The sequence below is a fragment of the Callospermophilus lateralis genome, chromosome 2 (assembly GCF_048772815.1).
Source record: "Callospermophilus lateralis isolate mCalLat2 chromosome 2, mCalLat2.hap1, whole genome shotgun sequence".
Taxonomy (NCBI): Eukaryota; Metazoa; Chordata; class Mammalia; order Rodentia; family Sciuridae; genus Callospermophilus; species Callospermophilus lateralis.
Window position 1 is genome coordinate 165,078,999 of NC_135306.1, and position 18,127 is coordinate 165,097,125.

The following is an 18,127-nucleotide window of genomic DNA, read 5'->3' on the forward strand; positions in this document are numbered from 1 at the left end:
GCCAACTCAATCCTTGGATAAACGAGCATGACATCAGGCAAGGCTACAGCAACCATTTTTGTCACTTTCTCATTAAAAAGGAAGACCCAGTAATAACTTCAATACATTCCTCTAGCTGCATTCCTCTGCAGTTGTTGGCACTTGGTATAGGACTTCTTGAATGGTTTAAAACTACGAACTGATTCTTTTTTCTTTCCCTAATGAGTTGGTAGAGGTCAACTCTTTGCAAAATAAGTAAATCAAGAGCAGCAGCCTGGGCAGTGGTGTTCAAGTTCCAGGCTGCCTTCCTGCTGAGGGCAGATGGGCTTCCCTGAAACAATCTCTGCTTTCAGCCAGCCTTGTGCTCCTGGCTCAGGAGGGTGTGCTCCAAAGAAGCAGCCTGGCTTCATAAGGCAAAGAAAGCAGCCTTTAATTTCAGCCCTAGAGAGATCACACCCTTTTCAAACACCCCAGGCTCCCAGGGCGCTTATGTCCAGGGAAGGCCAAAATTTGACCAGCTCACTAGCACTGTGAGCCCACATCTGAATTTAGAACTTGGTCTTGGAGTCTGTGTCAGGACCCTGGCAAATTAAATCAGGCCCCAGCACAAGGCTGCAGAGTATCAAATACCAAAAGAAGCAAACTGATGTGCTCCTGAAAGGCTGAGCTGGGTCCTCGTGAAAACAACAGAGCTTCCACACCTTCCTGCAAAGGACACTGCCTGAAGTAGAGAAATTGCCAGGCTGGCTGCTGTCCGCAGATGAACTTTCCTTTCTCTCCCTCCTTTCCTTCCATCCTTCCTTCCTTTCTTCTCGTCCTTCCTATTCTATATGGCCTGTTTTTTTTAAGGAAAGGATTGTCTACCAGTGTCCCTATCACAAACGACAAAGAAAACCCTGGTCCTGTATGCTTTTAAATTAAATGAAGATAATTTTTACCTTTGACTTGAAGATACCATCAAGTAGGGAGCACTGAAAAAAGGTGACAACATGCTTTAACTGGCATGGTGCGACATTATTCATGGCCAATCACAGAGGCAGATTTTTGTCTTTAAAATGTCATTATGCTTCTTACTATTAAATGGTCACAGAACTATCTTAGAAGGTTCGTGTGGGTTCACAAAGCAAATTGACTCTCTCCTAGATGTACTGGAAATTTACTATGTTCAATTCATCTACTTTCTATAAGGAAAAAAGGGAAAAGTCTGAGTCTGTGGACAGCGGGCTCAAAACTGAATAAGATCCCGAGTGTAGGGCTTAGCTGGCCTAGCTGCAGGATGAATGCTGCCCTCACTGTAGCTGATAATTCACTGTCCCCAGCAAGTACAGTGACTCGTCAACTTCTAGTTTGGACCAACACATATGGATAGAGAACAAAAAAGAAATACATAACTTATAACTCACTAAGTACTCATGAACCAAAAATAAATTCTATTTCTATGTTATATTTACACAATTAGAAAACTCTAAAATGAGATGGTAAAGTCATAAAAACTTTGTTTAAGCCCCACTGAAATATAATGAAGTGATCCCGATGATTGTCATCCTTAATTTCCATGAATATTTAGAGCCAAACTTGGCTAATAAATAGAATAAACTTCATATGCACAAAATTTAGATTCTAATACAGCATTACTGTCTGAGCCAAAGAAAGAGGCGTTTACAATCAGATCATTCCTGAATAGCCTTTCATTTTTAAGAAAATGGCTAGAAGTTACTGCACCCCCAATACTGAGGCAGAGCTGGAGCTAAAACAAAGTGTTCATACACACATGTATTTTGCATAAATAAATGAAATAACAAGACATAAAAATGACTCAAATCCGGCAACTGTGAGGCAAGCCCACACGAGTCGAAACAGATGACTTTTGTTCGTGTAGTTTTCGTACAACAGTTTCACATTAGTCAGAAGTGATAAAAAATACCATTTATATCCAGTGCTTATAACACTTACGAAACAACATCTGTGAGTGTGTGTGTTTTTTGTTTTTTTTCTTACTACAAGCAAAATCAAGTTTCAGTCCTAAAGAACAGTCCTTTGTTCTCCACCAGCCCAGAATATTATTTTGGCATGGTCATAAAAACAAAATTAACCTACTATGCTAAATGTTCGCCTTTGTGCAAAATTAATTACATACAATACAATGCTAGTCATACAACACACTACCTATGCAGCACAATAAGAAAGGAGTGAGCGCAGAAGCCAAAACCAAAAAGAAAGGGGAAAAAACATGAGAATGAACTGAGGAGGAGAGGTATATAATCAAAGAAATCAGTAAGACATAATAAATATTCATTTTTTTAAGAAAAATGACCTCCTCCTCATTTGAAAAAAATGTACAAGAACAAAGTTCCAATCCCCAATCAATATTAAGAACAAAACATTCCTATCAGTACCTTAAACAGCTTATAGAGAGCACTCCCAGCTAGTGACAGAGCCGGTGACAGCTTGGCTCAACCTATTTATTGCTATTAGGTTTGGCCTGGAGCACTCTTTAAATAAATATGAAGATATACTATTTTCTTCCAAGTGACAAAATGGCTCAAGAAATCTGTTGGGGCCATTCCTATGTCTTGGTGATCAGATTCTGGGTTGTCCCATGAGGCAAACTGTCTCATTCTCTGACACTCTCCCACTAAATCACTCTGGGAGTAGCTCCCCAACAGGCAACAGGCCCTGGATTAAGGAAGGTCTGAATGGCATAGCAGAGCTTCCTGTAGTTAGGAGATGGGGAATGAAACTTCACTGCCTCCAAGCCCAGCAGCACATCTCCAGAGCTCTCCTTGAGTGACAAGTGCAGTTCATCTTATAGACGTAGATATGGGGAGTCAGCCAAAGGTTTGCTGTCTCATGAGCTATCTGTTCTCCAGAATTGACAGTAGGAACATGCCATACAGGGAATGTATTCCCCCCCTTCTCCTTCCCTATGGTTTTCTTTCGTTCTCTGAATGTTCCATGACTATTTGCCTCTATCTTTGCTTTGAGAATGTCATCTGGCTTCCTTCATCCTGGAACTTGCAAAGAACTCCCTGGATGTGCCAGCTAGGCAACTCAGTGTAAAGGTGCCAGCCCATGACAGTGGCACTGTATACTCTACATGGCCCACAAGCCTTGGGCTTCAGGTCTGGCTGCAGGATTCTGTTGCCTTCCCACCTGGCAGGCACCACTGTTGACTCTTACTGCTGAATGGAATTCAGAGGAAATACCGCCAATGCAGATCCTACCACTTGTTGCAAACTGAACTGGGGGAAACTCTAGCAAAAGACTCAAGGTCACAGCGAACCTCAGGGGCATACCTGCATACCTGTTAAGTGTAAGAGTATACACCTAGACCCAAATAAACAGCCCTGTAGTCAGATATACACTCATCTTTAAAAACAATAAAGATAGGTATTTAATAGTATCTTGTTTCAGAAATGCTTCCAGATGCTCTGGGGACATAAAATCAATATGTACATCTTTTGTATCTAGCAGGAGAAGGAGGTGAAAAGGGCTAAAAAGTTCTTCAGGGAAGGAGGGTGAAAAACAAGAATTATTAAATTAATGCCACCAACAATTTTTTTTTAAAATAAATAGTAAATGGACCCTTGACATTCTGGAATGAATAAATTATTTAAGAGAAAATGTGTTAAGACTGAATGTCAGGGTTAAAGGCAAAGGGATAATGGATGTAGTGAGAGGTGGTCTTGGGCAGAGAAGACCACCAATTCGGTATCTGATGTGGTGATGGCTCTGGTGTGTGTATGTCATACCACGTCACGCACTGATGGCACGTCAAGAGGCAAACACAATTGGGTACATGCACTGTGGCAACCTTGTTCATTCCTTACAATATCTTGTCTCCAGATTCCTGAGTACTTTACCATTTTCTGGAAAAAAAAAAAGTGTGGTTTGCTATTTTATTTTAAGATGCCAAAGATTGTCTAAGACTTTGCAGTATCTCCTTTAAGACTTTCAAAATATTAAGATTCAAAAGTTATGAAAAAGTTTGGCACATTCAAAGTTTAACTCTACACGCGGAGAAATGGAATTCCGAGGCCTTCTGAATATGCTCTGCACGCAGCGGCACATGCCGTGGACTAGTCCTGCTTCACGATACGAAATCCTCAGTTGTTTTCTAAAGTAATTCAGAATAAAAACACATTCACAACCTGTAGGCCGGCACAGCATACCTGAGTGAGAATGTTTAACCCCATCTAAAACAGTAACTTAAACCTTTATCAACATCCAAAAGAAAAAAAAGTAAGACAAAAATATAAGACTTGTAAGACAGCTATGGGTTGAGATAAGTTTTCAAGTCCTGGTGTCTCATATTTAATATGTCTTCACCTAAATTAAAAAACAACAACAACAACAATAACAATAACGACAAAAAACTCAAGTTCATGAAAAATCAGGGAAAACTTAATCTGTCTCACACTTTACGAAACAATTAAGACCATTCTGCTGATGTAATTGTGGAGCCACAAATGCATGCGGGCTCTTTAAGAACTTTTTGGGGGGGAAGGGGATGAAATGTCAGAGTATTTTAATTCAGCAAACAAAAACTCCTCAGTTGGCACTGACAGCCTCCGGGGCTTCGTTTTCACTGCTATAGTCTGATTTGGGATCGTCTTCATAGTCGTCATACATTTCCATTTCATCCTCTCCATTAATCATTTCATTTCCAGCTAGGCTTCCGCTGTCTGTCTTCATACCATAAGTGCTCTGGATGACTGGGAGGCTGGGCTCTGGGCTGGCAGAGGTGCTAGAGCAGTCAGATGTCATCTGAGGTGACGGTGTGGTAGTTGCCATAGTAATAGCACCGGGATACACAACACCTGTTCCTGTGGTGATTGGAATCTGAGGCTGTTGCCTGTATAGATTCAAAAAAATAAAATGAAATAGAAGGGAAATATCTCTATATAATAGATCTATGTACATTTTTTCATGTGGCTTTGGGCTTTATCCCCCACACTTGTCAGAGGGGTGTCCTCTTTAACATCCTAAGCAAGTGACAAAATGTGACAAGTGTTCCTTGGAGTAGTCCTGGCACTCTCCCTGACACTATGACTGGGGGTTAAATTAGCATAATGGAGCAATTTACTGATGGTATTGCAACATACAGGCAGAGCTCTTTTAGGTTGGCAAATATGGCAAGGCCTGGCTAACATGTGACATCAAGGACAAGTGCTATAGTTAATACCATCAAGTTATATGTGAGATCATTTTTTTTTTGAGTGCCCTGAGAGAATTTTTTAAAATAGACCAGTGGTATGAGACATATTATAATTATAATAGTAAGTAGATTGCTGTTATCTTTATCAAGATGAGAAAAGACCTAGTATGTCCCAAAGAATCAGATTTAGCAAAGCATTTATTTGGTATCCATGCAAATGTCTACTTATTTCAGTGCTGACCTGGCAGGGCAGGAACTTATGGAACAATCATCTTGGATTTCTTAAGCCTGAGTTCTAGGCTGAAGAAGTTGGGAGCAGACAGTGGTGAGCCTGCAACCTAAGTGAATAACAGCCACCAGACATGCTGCCTCATCCTAGATCCCAGCATGTGCCAGGGCCTGGTCACACCAGATCACTTCTTCATAATGTGACCCTAGTTCACATAAACTTAGCAGACTCTTTGTGAAGGTCAACCTCTGCCTCTGTAAGGAGACATGGCTACTCTGTCTCTTAATTTCACTTAAGCACTATAACTGGCACACAAGAATTGAAGAACTACTTAACTCAGAGACTATAACTAAATAATATGTTCAAAGATGTAATATTCACCAAGTAGTCCTCACAGTAAATTATGGCTGAATATTCATTTCAAAATGTCATTGGCACCACCCTTTTAAGCCTTCTTTTTCATATATTGTAAAAGTTGGGGTCATGAAAGTTTTGGAAGATTCTTCCACTATTTTTTGCTCTGGCTTCAGACCAGTTATTGCTTGGACAATTGCTATTAACCCTATAGACTATCATTGAAACTCTGTCTACCCCACTCTCACAGGAAGATACCTGAATCCATGAGGAAAGTGCTGTGTTACCAGCTACTCTGGCATGTCCAGGAGGAGCATACTCTCCTCACAGAGGCCAGCTGCCCTCCAGTCAAGTAGAGGGAGAAAGAATGGTAATGATTTGGAAATACTGTGCAATGACTGTCCATGCTACCATTAAAAATATCCTTTGATTTCCATGAAACATAGTCACAATTCCATCACCTTTCACTAACATAATATGTAAAATACTCTGTGTGTGTGTGTGTGTGTGTGTGTGTGTGTGTGTATGGGTGATTTCATTTAATTACTACTGGCATTTTTCAAAGAAAATAAGGCCTTGCTTCAAGTACTGTGTTCATACTGGAAAAACCAGAATTTGAACCTATGTTGACAACTGATTTTTTTGAATTCCATCATTCTTAATAGAGTTCAATACACAGATATACTAAGCTTGCCATGTTTCATAAAAGTTTCTGACTTCTATAGAACCTATCAGCACCCAATTGACACTAAGCACTGATATTGTTTCAATTTCTATAATTCATTTGTTGAGTTTGGTTGCCTGAAAGAAGCAAATTATAGGGGAGTATAAATCTATGTATAGAAACATTTTATAAAATACTGGTTACCCTCTCTCATTGAATCAAATTCTAAAAAGCAATATACATTTTGCTAAGTTTTGGGTAAATTATCACATATTAAATTTCATGCTAACCTGCCCAAGGCAGTGAATGCCTCATTGAATTGGTAACTAAATTTTGATAATTGCAATAGAAATGTTTTTTGCCTTAATCACATTATTAGAGTGTAGAGCAAGACCTTACTGCAATATTAACCCATTTTACAGATTTTTCTAATTTAGCAAGGTAATCTAAACTTTGCAACTAACACAAACTATTAAATGGGACATTTTATTTCCACAAAGGACATTTATTTTTACAAAGAACAGATTGTCATTTTTGAAGTTCATTCTTAAAAATATCTATATCTTCATGTCTATTAAATAAATTTAACTTGAGCTCCTACTCTGTGTGGAGAGACTATATACATAGATGCTTTCATATTATCTCATAATAAACAAAGGCTAGCATTTTCCCTCTTCACAGCAGAAGTGACCAGTTGAGGTTCAGAGGCTAACCTGGTTGTGTGAAGAAATACAAATTCCACAGCCAGGAGTTGAGTTCTTCCCTGTCATAAATTCTCTGCTAGATATCAAGACTGGGATGAGAAAGGCAAGCTCACACTGTCAGAAAAATACATAGCAATTTGAATCAGAATCAAAATCTTCTAAGCTGGTCTTCTAAGCTGGTAATGAAATATTAAAAAATAAACAAGCAAATACAGCATTTGTACAACTTACTTTCCAGAGTGAGGCACATGGGCTATTCAAAAGCCTATGTGGGTTGTGGATTGAGAGGGCTGTTTTGAGCCCACAGCCAGTGCCAAAGTCTGAAATGGTGATAGTTTGAACTCAAGGGCTACTCCCTGGATTTTAAGAAATGCTGGACTCTGGTAAGGTCTCACAATCACACACAACTGTTTTGGGTTGTATGTGAATGCTAGAGTGAGAACTCATCACTGTGAGAGATGGCTTTGCTTCAGGAAGGCCTTCTAGGAAGAAACGTTTGTGGTATAGTGCAACGAGCTCAGGGTCAGACTTGGGTTCAAATCCTAGCTCCACCAGTTATTGGTTGTGTGATCTTGGTCAGACTAATTATCATCATGGACATCCCCTCTATTAATCTAAGCATCAGAATGTTAGGATAACTACACTCACCTCACAGCCTGTCAAGGCGATTAGATAAGAACATATAAGTAAAGCATTATACATGTAGAGTAAGTCCTCAATGATACTTCCCTTCTCATTCCCCATTGGGAAGTTGGAGTAAACTACACAGAGAGCTTACTCTGGGTCTAGGAGGACACTGGATGACAAGGTGACAGGCTGGACTATCTATGAGCCCTGGCCCTCAGGAGGCATTTGGGATCAGTTGCAACAATAGATTATACAATCCTCGGGGCCACTGCCCAGGCTGGAGAAGGCTTCCTCTACAGCAGTGCATATAGGGAAGGGTATCCAGTGTAAAAAGGGTATCCAGGAAAGTGTGGGTATCTTCTGAGAAATGACTCTACAAAGAAAAAAGTCCCCAAAGGCTAACATTTGGTTCTGTGCAACCCTTTAACCTACACTCCTTCCTTCCTCCAATTCCTGACATCTTTCCCTGTTCCCTCTAGAACTCAATGTCACTGCCACACCTTGCTCTCACTGACACTTTGCTCTCTTTAGGACACTGCTCCCCTACAGCCCTCCTAAGAGTTGGCTGTTTGCTTTCCACACCTCTCATTCAAATGGGTCTGGAGGTATGGTAGCTTCCTTCCTAGTGCCTCATTGTCTCTTACAAACTATCTTTTATTCCTACATCTTAAAATCCTCATCTTTGAATCTCATGCTACCAAACTATGCCTCCCACCACACCCTTATCTCCTTCCTGCTTGTCATTCCCCCTCATTCCTTAAAGATGTTGGTTGCTTTCTCTAATATTACCCTTGCCATAACTCTTGATGCCTTCACCATCCATGCAATGATCATTCCACCACATTGCCACCTCAGTTTTGTGACCTCCCCTGCACTGTGATGAAGCTCAAAGTCGTCACAATGGCCATCAAGTTCTTTCACATTTGGGATCTCTCTTCTCTCTCTGACATCTACTGTTCTTCCCACGTATTTGTTCTACTTTTCCCCTGTCATTCTGACCTTCTATTTCTTCTTGAACCAGCCAGGAGCAACCCTGCCTCAAGACTGGTGCATTTGCTGTTTTCTCTGCCCACTTAATTTCCCTGATGTCTGCAGAGCTTGCACTCACCTGCTTCAGTCTTTGCTCAAACCTTCTCAGTGAGGTTTTCTGTGGCCATCCTATTTAAAATTGCACCCATCCTCTTAAACTTCCTGCCTCTTTCCTGGTATGCTTTTTTTAGGCACTTACCATTATTTTATATTTATTTATTTCTCTATTGATTGATTGTCTGACTTCTAACACTAGAATGTAAGCTTTATCACCACAGAAATTTTCACTGACATGGCTCCAGAGCCTACACAATACCTAAAACGTAGAAGGTACTCAATGTTGAATATGTAGAATGAATAAATGAATGAATGGACAAAACTAGTGAATGAGAGGAAAACAATTGAAAAGTGTAGGTAGCCTAATCTAAAGAAAAGAGTGAGACTAGATGTATGGGTAAGAAGGGGGAGAAAGATATGACATAATCATCTTTAGAGGATTGAATCATTGTCCTCATAAATAAGGGAAAGATTTGTTCTAGGAGAGACCAAAGAAGAGAACTAGACCCAGTCTACAAAGCAGTAGAGAGGCAGAATATAGCTCAGTTAGGGGAAAAGAACTTTCTGAAAATAGGACATGTTTCACAAAGGAACAGCTCCCATGAAAGGTGGAAAGTGCTGCCTCTGAGGCAGCCTGGGCTAGGATGGTGGCTGGTCACATGAAGTACACGACATCTGAAGTTAAACTGGGTCTGTGGATATGAAACCATAAGCTAACTGTCATGGTGATTTTATTGTCTCGCTGTCATTATCAAGAAAGACTAAAAAAATTAAGCAAGTATAACAGTTGAATCTGAAGAAGTGACTTTCAATGACTTCCAAAAAATTGCTCAGCCTACTTATCTTTCATTTTCTTTATTGCCAAGGAGAATTTCTAGACTGGTCATCTTTTTCATTATTGAACAAGCCATTTTCATCCCCATGTGTTCATGTTTTCTTTATCCTAAAACAGGAATCTACTTTCTACCTGCTTGAACTGCCCAAACCTCAAGTCCCTTCCCCAAGGATACCCTATGGTTTGTTGGCCCTAATGCATAGTCATCTCTTTTCCTCTGAGCTTTATTTCCTCGTTCTATAACATCAAGATTAGCATGTCATTATATGTTATATGCATAACACTATATGTTCTCTGTGAGTGTGCATAACAAACTATTATTTGCTAATTTATTCATGTTTGTGTCTAGCTTCTTGAACTTTAGCATTTGCTGAAAGTTCATGTGTATAGAATCATTATTAAGTTAGTGCCGTATTAAGTTAGTGTAATGTTGGGTACCTAGCTGGTTTAAAATATTCCCTTACCAATTGACTGTCTAATCAATGAACAAAATGAAAAATCCAGCCAGCAGGCTCAAGCTTTGTCTATTAGGAATTACTTTCTAAAAAGCATTTTTCCTTCCTTTACAGATCAATTTCTAAGTCAAAATTCAAACACTGCAGATTTCACAAATAGGAGTAGCTGGCAGGTATTGGGCTTTACAAATAATGAATGTGCACATCAAAACAAAAGTTGTAGATGTTTATAAAAGTGTATACATGCAGCTGATAAGAACAGAGGTGACTAAGAACCCTCTTTCCCAGGCCAAGTAAAGAGTATAACCTGGCCCTGATAGAGCTTAGCATTGCTGCAGGGTTTTCAAATCATAAGAATGTTTCTAGAATAAGGTCTAGCTTTGCCAGTTGTAAAGGACCACATATTTACTTTGGCAAAGCCCCATCATTTGCTGACTCTTCAGACCCTTCCAGAGTCTATAAATGAAGACAATAAAGTTTGTTTCATGAAAAGATAAAGCTATATGCTTTACATCTCTGTGGTTGATGTTACAGAAAGGAATAGAAATAATAGCAGTCGTTATACTTTATGTATTGGAGATTCTTACACAGCTTCTTTACAAGAGGACAATATTGAAAACAGTGAGGCTGGTCTATGTAATTCAACTATATTTGTACATAGTTTACAGGTGATTTAACCCCATTAGGATTTAGATCAAAGTGGTAAATGTTCAAATCACTTATAGCATAAAGAAGTAGGAAAATAATTCTAATACAGTAGTCAAATATTCACTGGGCACATAGTATGATTTTTATTAAATGATAATATTTATTCTAATTTAGGGGTCATTGAGTGTCAGGTATTTCCTGTATTAAGTTATTCAACTTATATTAAAAACAACTTATATTGTTGTTTTTATTGTCATTCTACATATAAGGTGCAAAAAGTTTAAATAAGTTTCCCAAGAGCAGGTGGAAGGTTTAGAGAAATAAAGATTGACATGCATCAGTTCCTACAGTAAGAAAGAAACAAATCTCATATTTAAGCCAGAACAGTCTGGCTCCAGAATTGATGCTCTTAACCACTACACTATACAGCCTCTAAACAATTTGTAGGCTCTAATTGAGAGTTATGTATAATGGTTAAAAAGGACATATGTTTCACATTCACATGTGCCTGGTTTAAATCTCAGCCCTGCCATTTACTAGCTGTGTGGCCTTAGACAAATTATTTAACATCTCTGTGCTTTTCAACCCTATAACGGAGAAAACATTACCTTACCTATCTTGTAAATTTATGTAGTTGTAATAATCTGTATAATTCTCTCTGTACAGTAAAGAGCATACAATAAGTATTCAATAATTTTACCATTATTATTATTTAAGTAGTAGCCCCAACGTTAATATTTTATAGTACCTGCATGATTCTCTGTTAGTTCACAAATAAATTACTAAATAAGTTTCCAAATACAGAAAATACATTTGGTCCTAATTGTTTAGAAAAAGACATCACTGTAGCTGTATGGATCTAAATGAATATCATCTCTACATTTGTAGCATTCTTATCAGGATTTCTATCAAATTCTGATACTTAATCTGCCATTGAGGGGTTAAATCTAAGGTAAGAGCTAACTTTATTCAGTATTATTGACAAATTCATTTCATAATAGCTAAGTAAAAAAAAATTAACTCATCAGCTACAGTTGTACAGTCAGTAAAATGCACAAAATGTTGAGTAATATATAGTTTTATTGGCTTGAAAGTTATGCAAGTCTTTTCAAAATCAGCTATAAAAATTGATCTCACTCCCGTTCCATCAAGAAGTCAATAGCAATCTTTGAATATTTTGTTTGTTTTTCTCCCTGCTTCTCTTGTCATAACCTCACATCTAATGAAGATCAATTTCCAAAGATGAGTCTCAGGAAGCTAATAATCTATCAAATAGAACTACTTAAAAGAAAACACAAATCCATAAGTGGGAATAATACCTGGCTTTATGTAGTAAATATTACCAAATCTGGGCAGAGGAAAATGCTCAGCATTGAAGATTAAAGAACAAGACATTCTGGTCATGACCCCAATCCATAGTCTAAAACATCCTTCCACAACAAACTCTCCTACACCATTAGGAACAGCATTCCTCATCTCTAAATTTCAAATATCCTTTTATACACTTTATTTCACAGTGTCACCCCTCATTTTCTCCAGGTTTTCTAAGAGCTCTTGCTCAAGAGGTACAGCTACACTCATGGCTGTGTTAGAGCAGGGCTGTCAGGCATGTTTTGAGGAAACACCGTGAGGACAGCTCCTATGAAGCCAGCATGGTGGAGGCTGAGACCTGGATTTAATCCTTTGAGTCTTCTCATCTTTTGGAGGCATAGGACTGCTCTAAAGCAGTTCCTTTCTCTGACTTAGAGGACCACATGATTTGTATATCCAAACACCTAGCACAGCATAAGCAGTAAGTGGTAGATGTTAGTAGTTATTTAAGTTTTATATTTTAGAAGCACTGGTATGTGCTATTTTGATTCATAGCTGTTTTAATGTACTCTTGGCCCTTTAGTAAAGGGAACAAAGATAACTAATATTACTACAATTCATGTTTTCAAATACATTATCAGGGAACTAAAATAGTACATTTGATAGCTTTTTAGACTGTGGTGAGATTCACTGTCACCCAGTACACAGGGGACATGACTGGGGAGAAGGGCAGAAATCACAGAGGATCTCAAATTTAAACTTTTTATTCTCTGCTCAAAAGAGAATATATAAGATATACACTGGTAGGGGGGTGGTTACAAGAAGATCTTTACCATATAGTCTTAAACTTGTATTTGGCTACCTATGACTCTACAACCAAAGAGCATTATGAGTTGGAATTTTTCATAAATCCTCCATCATGTGAATAGTCCAATTACATTGCATTGTACTTTTTGTGTTAAAAATATTACTTTTAAAAATGCAAACATTTCTAATACAGAGGAATTTAATAATCCTATTTTGCATGAAGACAGGCTAATAAATATATTAGAATCTTCAAATAATAAAGTGGCTTAAGCCAGTCTTTGTCCCCAAAGATGCTACAATAATATAAAGTAATTCATTGATTATCTACTGTGATATAACATACAATTTTACTGTGATAGTAAATATATATTAAATAGAAAAGGTAATGCTAGAGTTCATCTTTATGGGTACTATACTAAGCATGATGTAACATACTTTTGAAAGTAGTGCCACATTGAATTATCTCAATAATTGTACATGATAGGTGCTATTATTCATTTCATATGTGAGAAAACAGCTTAGAGAAGGTAAATGTCCAGCTCAAGCTGGTGACCTGGTCAGTATCTGACCCCCAAACTTCAAGGCCTAAGCCTCCCTAAGACACTAAGGTGCTGCAGACTCAGAGACCAGATGACTTTCACTGGCTTGTTGAATTTTGTATTTTATTTACTAATTCAAATTAGTTTTATTCTTCAAACACATGCTTCTAAAACCAGCTTTTTGTTCCAAGGAGCTATCTTTTGAGCATCCATATACAGAAATAGCTTTTTACTTCCTGTTTAAGGTATCTCTTGTTTCACTTTCAAGCAAAACTTTCTTATTCCAAGGCATGAAATAGTTCCTCAGTTCTCCTTCCCCTAACAACAAATGCAGCTTCCTTTTTTGCTTCCTCCATTTGTCTCTCTCCAAAGCCCTTTCCCAAGTGTCTGATTCCAGCTGCTTCAGCCAGTGCCTCCAGAATGGTCCCCTGGTTTCCACCCCCCCCCCCCCCCCCATGCTTCTAGGTCTGGGTGTGCTGGAATCTACAGGCATCTGCATCCCCACTTATCCTGACTACTGTGGTTAGGAGGGGACTCTTTTGAATGCAGACAGCCAGTCAGCCAAGTCGAAATTTATACCAGAAATCTATTACCTAATTTTTAAACAAAATGACATGAAATCAGACTTGAAGATATCAAAAACATGTCTAGTTTCTGATTTAAGCAAGAAAATCCACATTGTTACTGCTTCCACCACAGAATAATTTACTGCAACAGGAGTTCTGGATCTCATGCCAAAAATGAGGTCTTCTAACCAATGTCAAGGCCAATTATCTTGTGGTAGATCCCACAACAAAAGCAGACTATTGTGATTAGAGTCAGAAGCACCACCCAGAGAAGCTGAGAAGCTTCTGGGGATTTCTTAAAGTTAGTTTTTATTTTTTTCTCCCTGTGTGTCTGTCTAAATAAAGTATGAAAAACTCTGTGTGTGGGCACTGAATACCTTAGATTAGATTGGAAGATAATGAAAGGGGCTATCAGTTGGGAGTGAGCTGCTGCAGGTTTGTTCTGAACTGCGTAGGAGCCACGCTGCAAGGCTGCCCACTTGTGACACAGCAAAGATTCTCACAGCCAAAGCCCTCCAGCATGTCCCAACCTCCTCCCTTCTCTAATCTATTCCCAAACATACTACCAGTAGCCATCCTGAGGTTTATACTTTCCTGCAAAGGAAAGCCCAGATGGCCATATTCAGGAATACTTACCCCACTGTAAAGAACTGCCTCATCTCCTGTCTCCGGGACCTCATTAGTTGCTTATACTCCCCAATCCGGAGCTTTTTGCCATCAACAATGCAGGTGCGTTTGGGTCGGGGTTTGTATTTATAGTTTGGGTACTTCTCTAAGTGTATCTTGCTTAGCCGGGCCTGCTCTTCATAATAAGGTTGCTTCTCCTGGTTGGACATGGATTTCCAGCGAGATCCTAGACATAAAAATAGCCTAATTACCCAAATGGTCAAGGCAACATATTCCAGGCAAATATGTCTAGATGGACCCTTGGCACTGCTTCACTCACCTCTGTTCTGGGTAGCTCCTATTGCCACATACCCCTGAATTTCCCAACCAGTCTTTTAGATGATAGAGTAAAACAACAAAATTTTGTACAAAATGCATTTGTTGTATTTATTTCTCTCAGTGATTTAAGGCTGATGATACTGTTATTTTAAAATATATCTTTGCTGTTTAAAGATCATCTCCTATACCAACGTCTTTCCCTAGTCATCTGCCTCTCTCTCTCTTTCCACAGGGTTAAAAAAGCCTGAACTTGCTAAGCATACTTTTGAGAATGACAGGATTCGCAGGAAAAGCTTTCTTGGTTCCAGAAATTCAAACATCTCCCAATACTCTAAGCATCTTTAACAAAGTTGACCTTTGATAAGATGTCAGCTGATGTTGCTATCCCTCCATATATAAAAGTCTCCTGTGCACACTGTCTCCCCTGGCCTCTGATAATTAAAAAAACAAAACAAACAAACAAACAAAAACTAAAACTCTACTTCAGAAGTTATAGCTTTAGAACAGGAAGGTACCATTGGAATTATATATACCATTTTCAAGTATTATAAACATATCCATTGAAAGTTGTACGAATAAAAGTACAAAAATTTTTAATATGGTTTATACAGGAAGAAAGAGAAGCATTCACTTCTCTAATATTGTTTATAAAGAATTATCTAAACACTTGACGAAGGAGGGATGTGTTTTTTTACATGTATCAAATTGCATTTTTGTGTCTCGCTGGTGAAAAAGCGGTAACAGCTGTGTAGGCTGGATGTTAGCTATTCTTTGGGGGAGATTTTTCATACATAAACAAATGGAAAAGTTGTACAAATATTCTCCGTAGCCAGCAATATCCTGGTCTGCTTTAATAGCACATCCATCCCTGTTCTTTCCTGATTGTTGTGCAAAAGTTGTGTACAACATCTATGCAGATAGGTTTTTCTCTGTTTTACTGGCTTCCAGCAGCTTTAAGCCCCAGTTAACAGAGGATTCTCGATACTCTTGAAATGCCTGGGCTTAAACGTTTACATTTTAATGAATATACTTACTGTATTCCTAATAATTTTTTCACAGAATACACACTAATAATATAGATTCTCCACAGCTGCCAAAGTGGAAACAGAGAGGGTCTGTACCCATCTGAAAGCTCGCTCACATTACTACTAAACCAACAGGAAACAAATATGAAGATCTCAACATCAGATATCAAATTATAAGGCCAAAGTAGCACTGGCATTTTCTAGAATGTCTTTTAATTTGTAAAAAAAAAAAAAAAAAAGTCTGCTCATTAGGAACATTTTGGTTTGGAGGATATTTAAATTAAAAAGAATAACATCTCTATGTATTAATTTCTGAAACAGCAAAAATTCCACTTAATTATAATGACATTAAATATCCATCTTTAAATTCAGAAGTCAAAATGACAAAAAAAGAGAGAGAAAAACCTGCATTTTAACATTTCATCACTATCTGAGCTTATGTATGTTTTAAATTTTCTCAGAGGTCACTGCCTCAAAATGTCTCAGAATCTAGTTAAATTATTTATACAGTAACAAAACATGTGTATTTGTATATGTCCAGATCACTGATATTTACTCAGGTTAAATATTTATTGCCTTTGAACAAAACATTTAAAAAATTAAAACCACAGTTTAAGTCTCTAATGTTTTTCAGCTTCTTAAACAGCTCCCTTTGAGATTTTGTCACATTATGACAGCTTAAGTAGAACAGTGCCTTCTGTGTTTTTTCTTTTTAAAGAGGAAACATGTTGACTGTAATGCTGCATGTTGGATAAAATATGTTCAATATGTTGAGCACAATAATTCTAAACTGTATAATCTGCGCTAGGCAAGCTTTATGCTAAGAGAACAAGGTTTGAGTTTAATCCTGAGAAACGGGAGAATCACTCTGGCAATTTACCACAAAATGGGGCTCTGCCCTGTGGTCTATGTGTTCAGCACAGTGCTATGAAATTTGAACTAGTCATATCTTATTAAAATAAATGTAGTTTTATTTTACAAGTTTAAAAGTTATCATTAGAGGCTCTGTTCTGTACTCTATGAATTTCACACCATTTTGGGGTCCACCCTAGTCCTGGATGAATTCTTTCAGTGGGACACATGAACCCAAAAATACTAGAGCAGAAAACCTAAGATCTGTGAGCATTTCCAAGGCTGTATAGCAACTTACAAATTTAAAAAGATTGAATAAAGAGATAAATCTAGTCCCCATGATTCCTGTTTAGCAGTCTCCTCTTATGAGTTGCTAAATTCACAATATTAACACAATACTATAGTCTGCCTTTAAAATCAGTTTTTAGCCACCTGTTGTGGTAGATGTGGTAAGCCCCAATGTTCTGGGGAGGAGGAGATGATGACAAAAGCTGCTATTGCAGCTGACTAAACTTCATCTGGCTTCTCCAGCCACAGTCCCCCTTGGGAGCCTAGTTCTGCCCCTGTTTTCCACTCATGCAGCAATCATGGGGTGAAAGGTCAGCATTAGCTGTGCCCCTGTACTCACCTAAGATTTTGCTAATGTTGGAGTTGTGCATGTCAGGGAAGGCCTGAAGGATTTTCCTCCTCTCATCCTTTGCCCAAACCATGAATGCATTCATTGGTCGCTTGATGTGTGGCTCACTGCTGGCACGGCCTCGGGCATCCCTGTAGACTCGTGCTTCAGCCACAGTGGCACCTCCTGTTGGCCAACAATAATACTGCTGTAGTTTAGCTGCAGAGCCATTCATTGCTTTACTTCCTGTAATGTCAGGGCAGGAAGAACAAGATGGGTGCAAAGAATTATTATAGAGATAAAGTAACATTACAGATTGTCGCCTTGGCTCCAATGCTAGCCCTGGGCCTGTCTCTTCTAAGTGATCTCTTGGGAGCAGAAGACATTTTTAGATGATAATTCTTCAGGCCCTTCTTATGTAGCCCTCAAAAGGACACTGGACAGAATTAACTTTGCATATTTTCATACAGCTGGTACATTTACTGCAATTAACTCCAGGTGATCAAGTAATGACTGGCATTATTTTATAGCAAACTTTCCTGCTGTGATTCCTTCCTTCAAAAGCAGGCTCTTCCCTGTCATTTTAGCTTCACATGTCAAAAATCACAGCCATCTCAAACAAAATTCCCCCAAAGAGAATTGTTTTTCACAGCACTGTCCCTTGACCTGCACCATGCTTCTCCTAGTCTGTCATGCTAAGTCCCACACATCCTTCAGATCCCATTCA

The 18,127-nt window shown here is 38.5% G+C and overlaps 1 protein-coding gene across 21 annotated transcripts in view; it reads right to left on the reverse strand.

Moving 5' to 3' along the window:
- Positions 1-815: 815 nt before the first annotated feature.
- The window catches only part of Sox6 (SRY-box transcription factor 6), a 578,220-nt gene continuing 560,908 nt past the window's right edge, over positions 816-18,127 (reverse strand). For 17 of the 21 annotated variants that reach the window (XM_076846924.2, XM_076846921.2, XM_076846938.2 and 14 more), the window contains 3 exons: positions 17,413-17,646; positions 14,599-14,815; positions 816-4,834 (listed from right to left, as the gene is read on the reverse strand). In XM_076846924.2, the coding sequence (XP_076703039.1) occupies positions 4,531-4,834; positions 14,599-14,815; positions 17,413-17,646 (755 nt within the window). In that variant the 3' untranslated portion in view covers positions 816-4,530. The remainder of the gene's footprint in view (positions 4,835-14,598; positions 14,816-17,412; positions 17,647-18,127) is intronic. The other 4 variants (XM_076846939.2, XM_076846932.2, XM_076846931.2 and 1 more) reach the window with 1 other exon arrangement.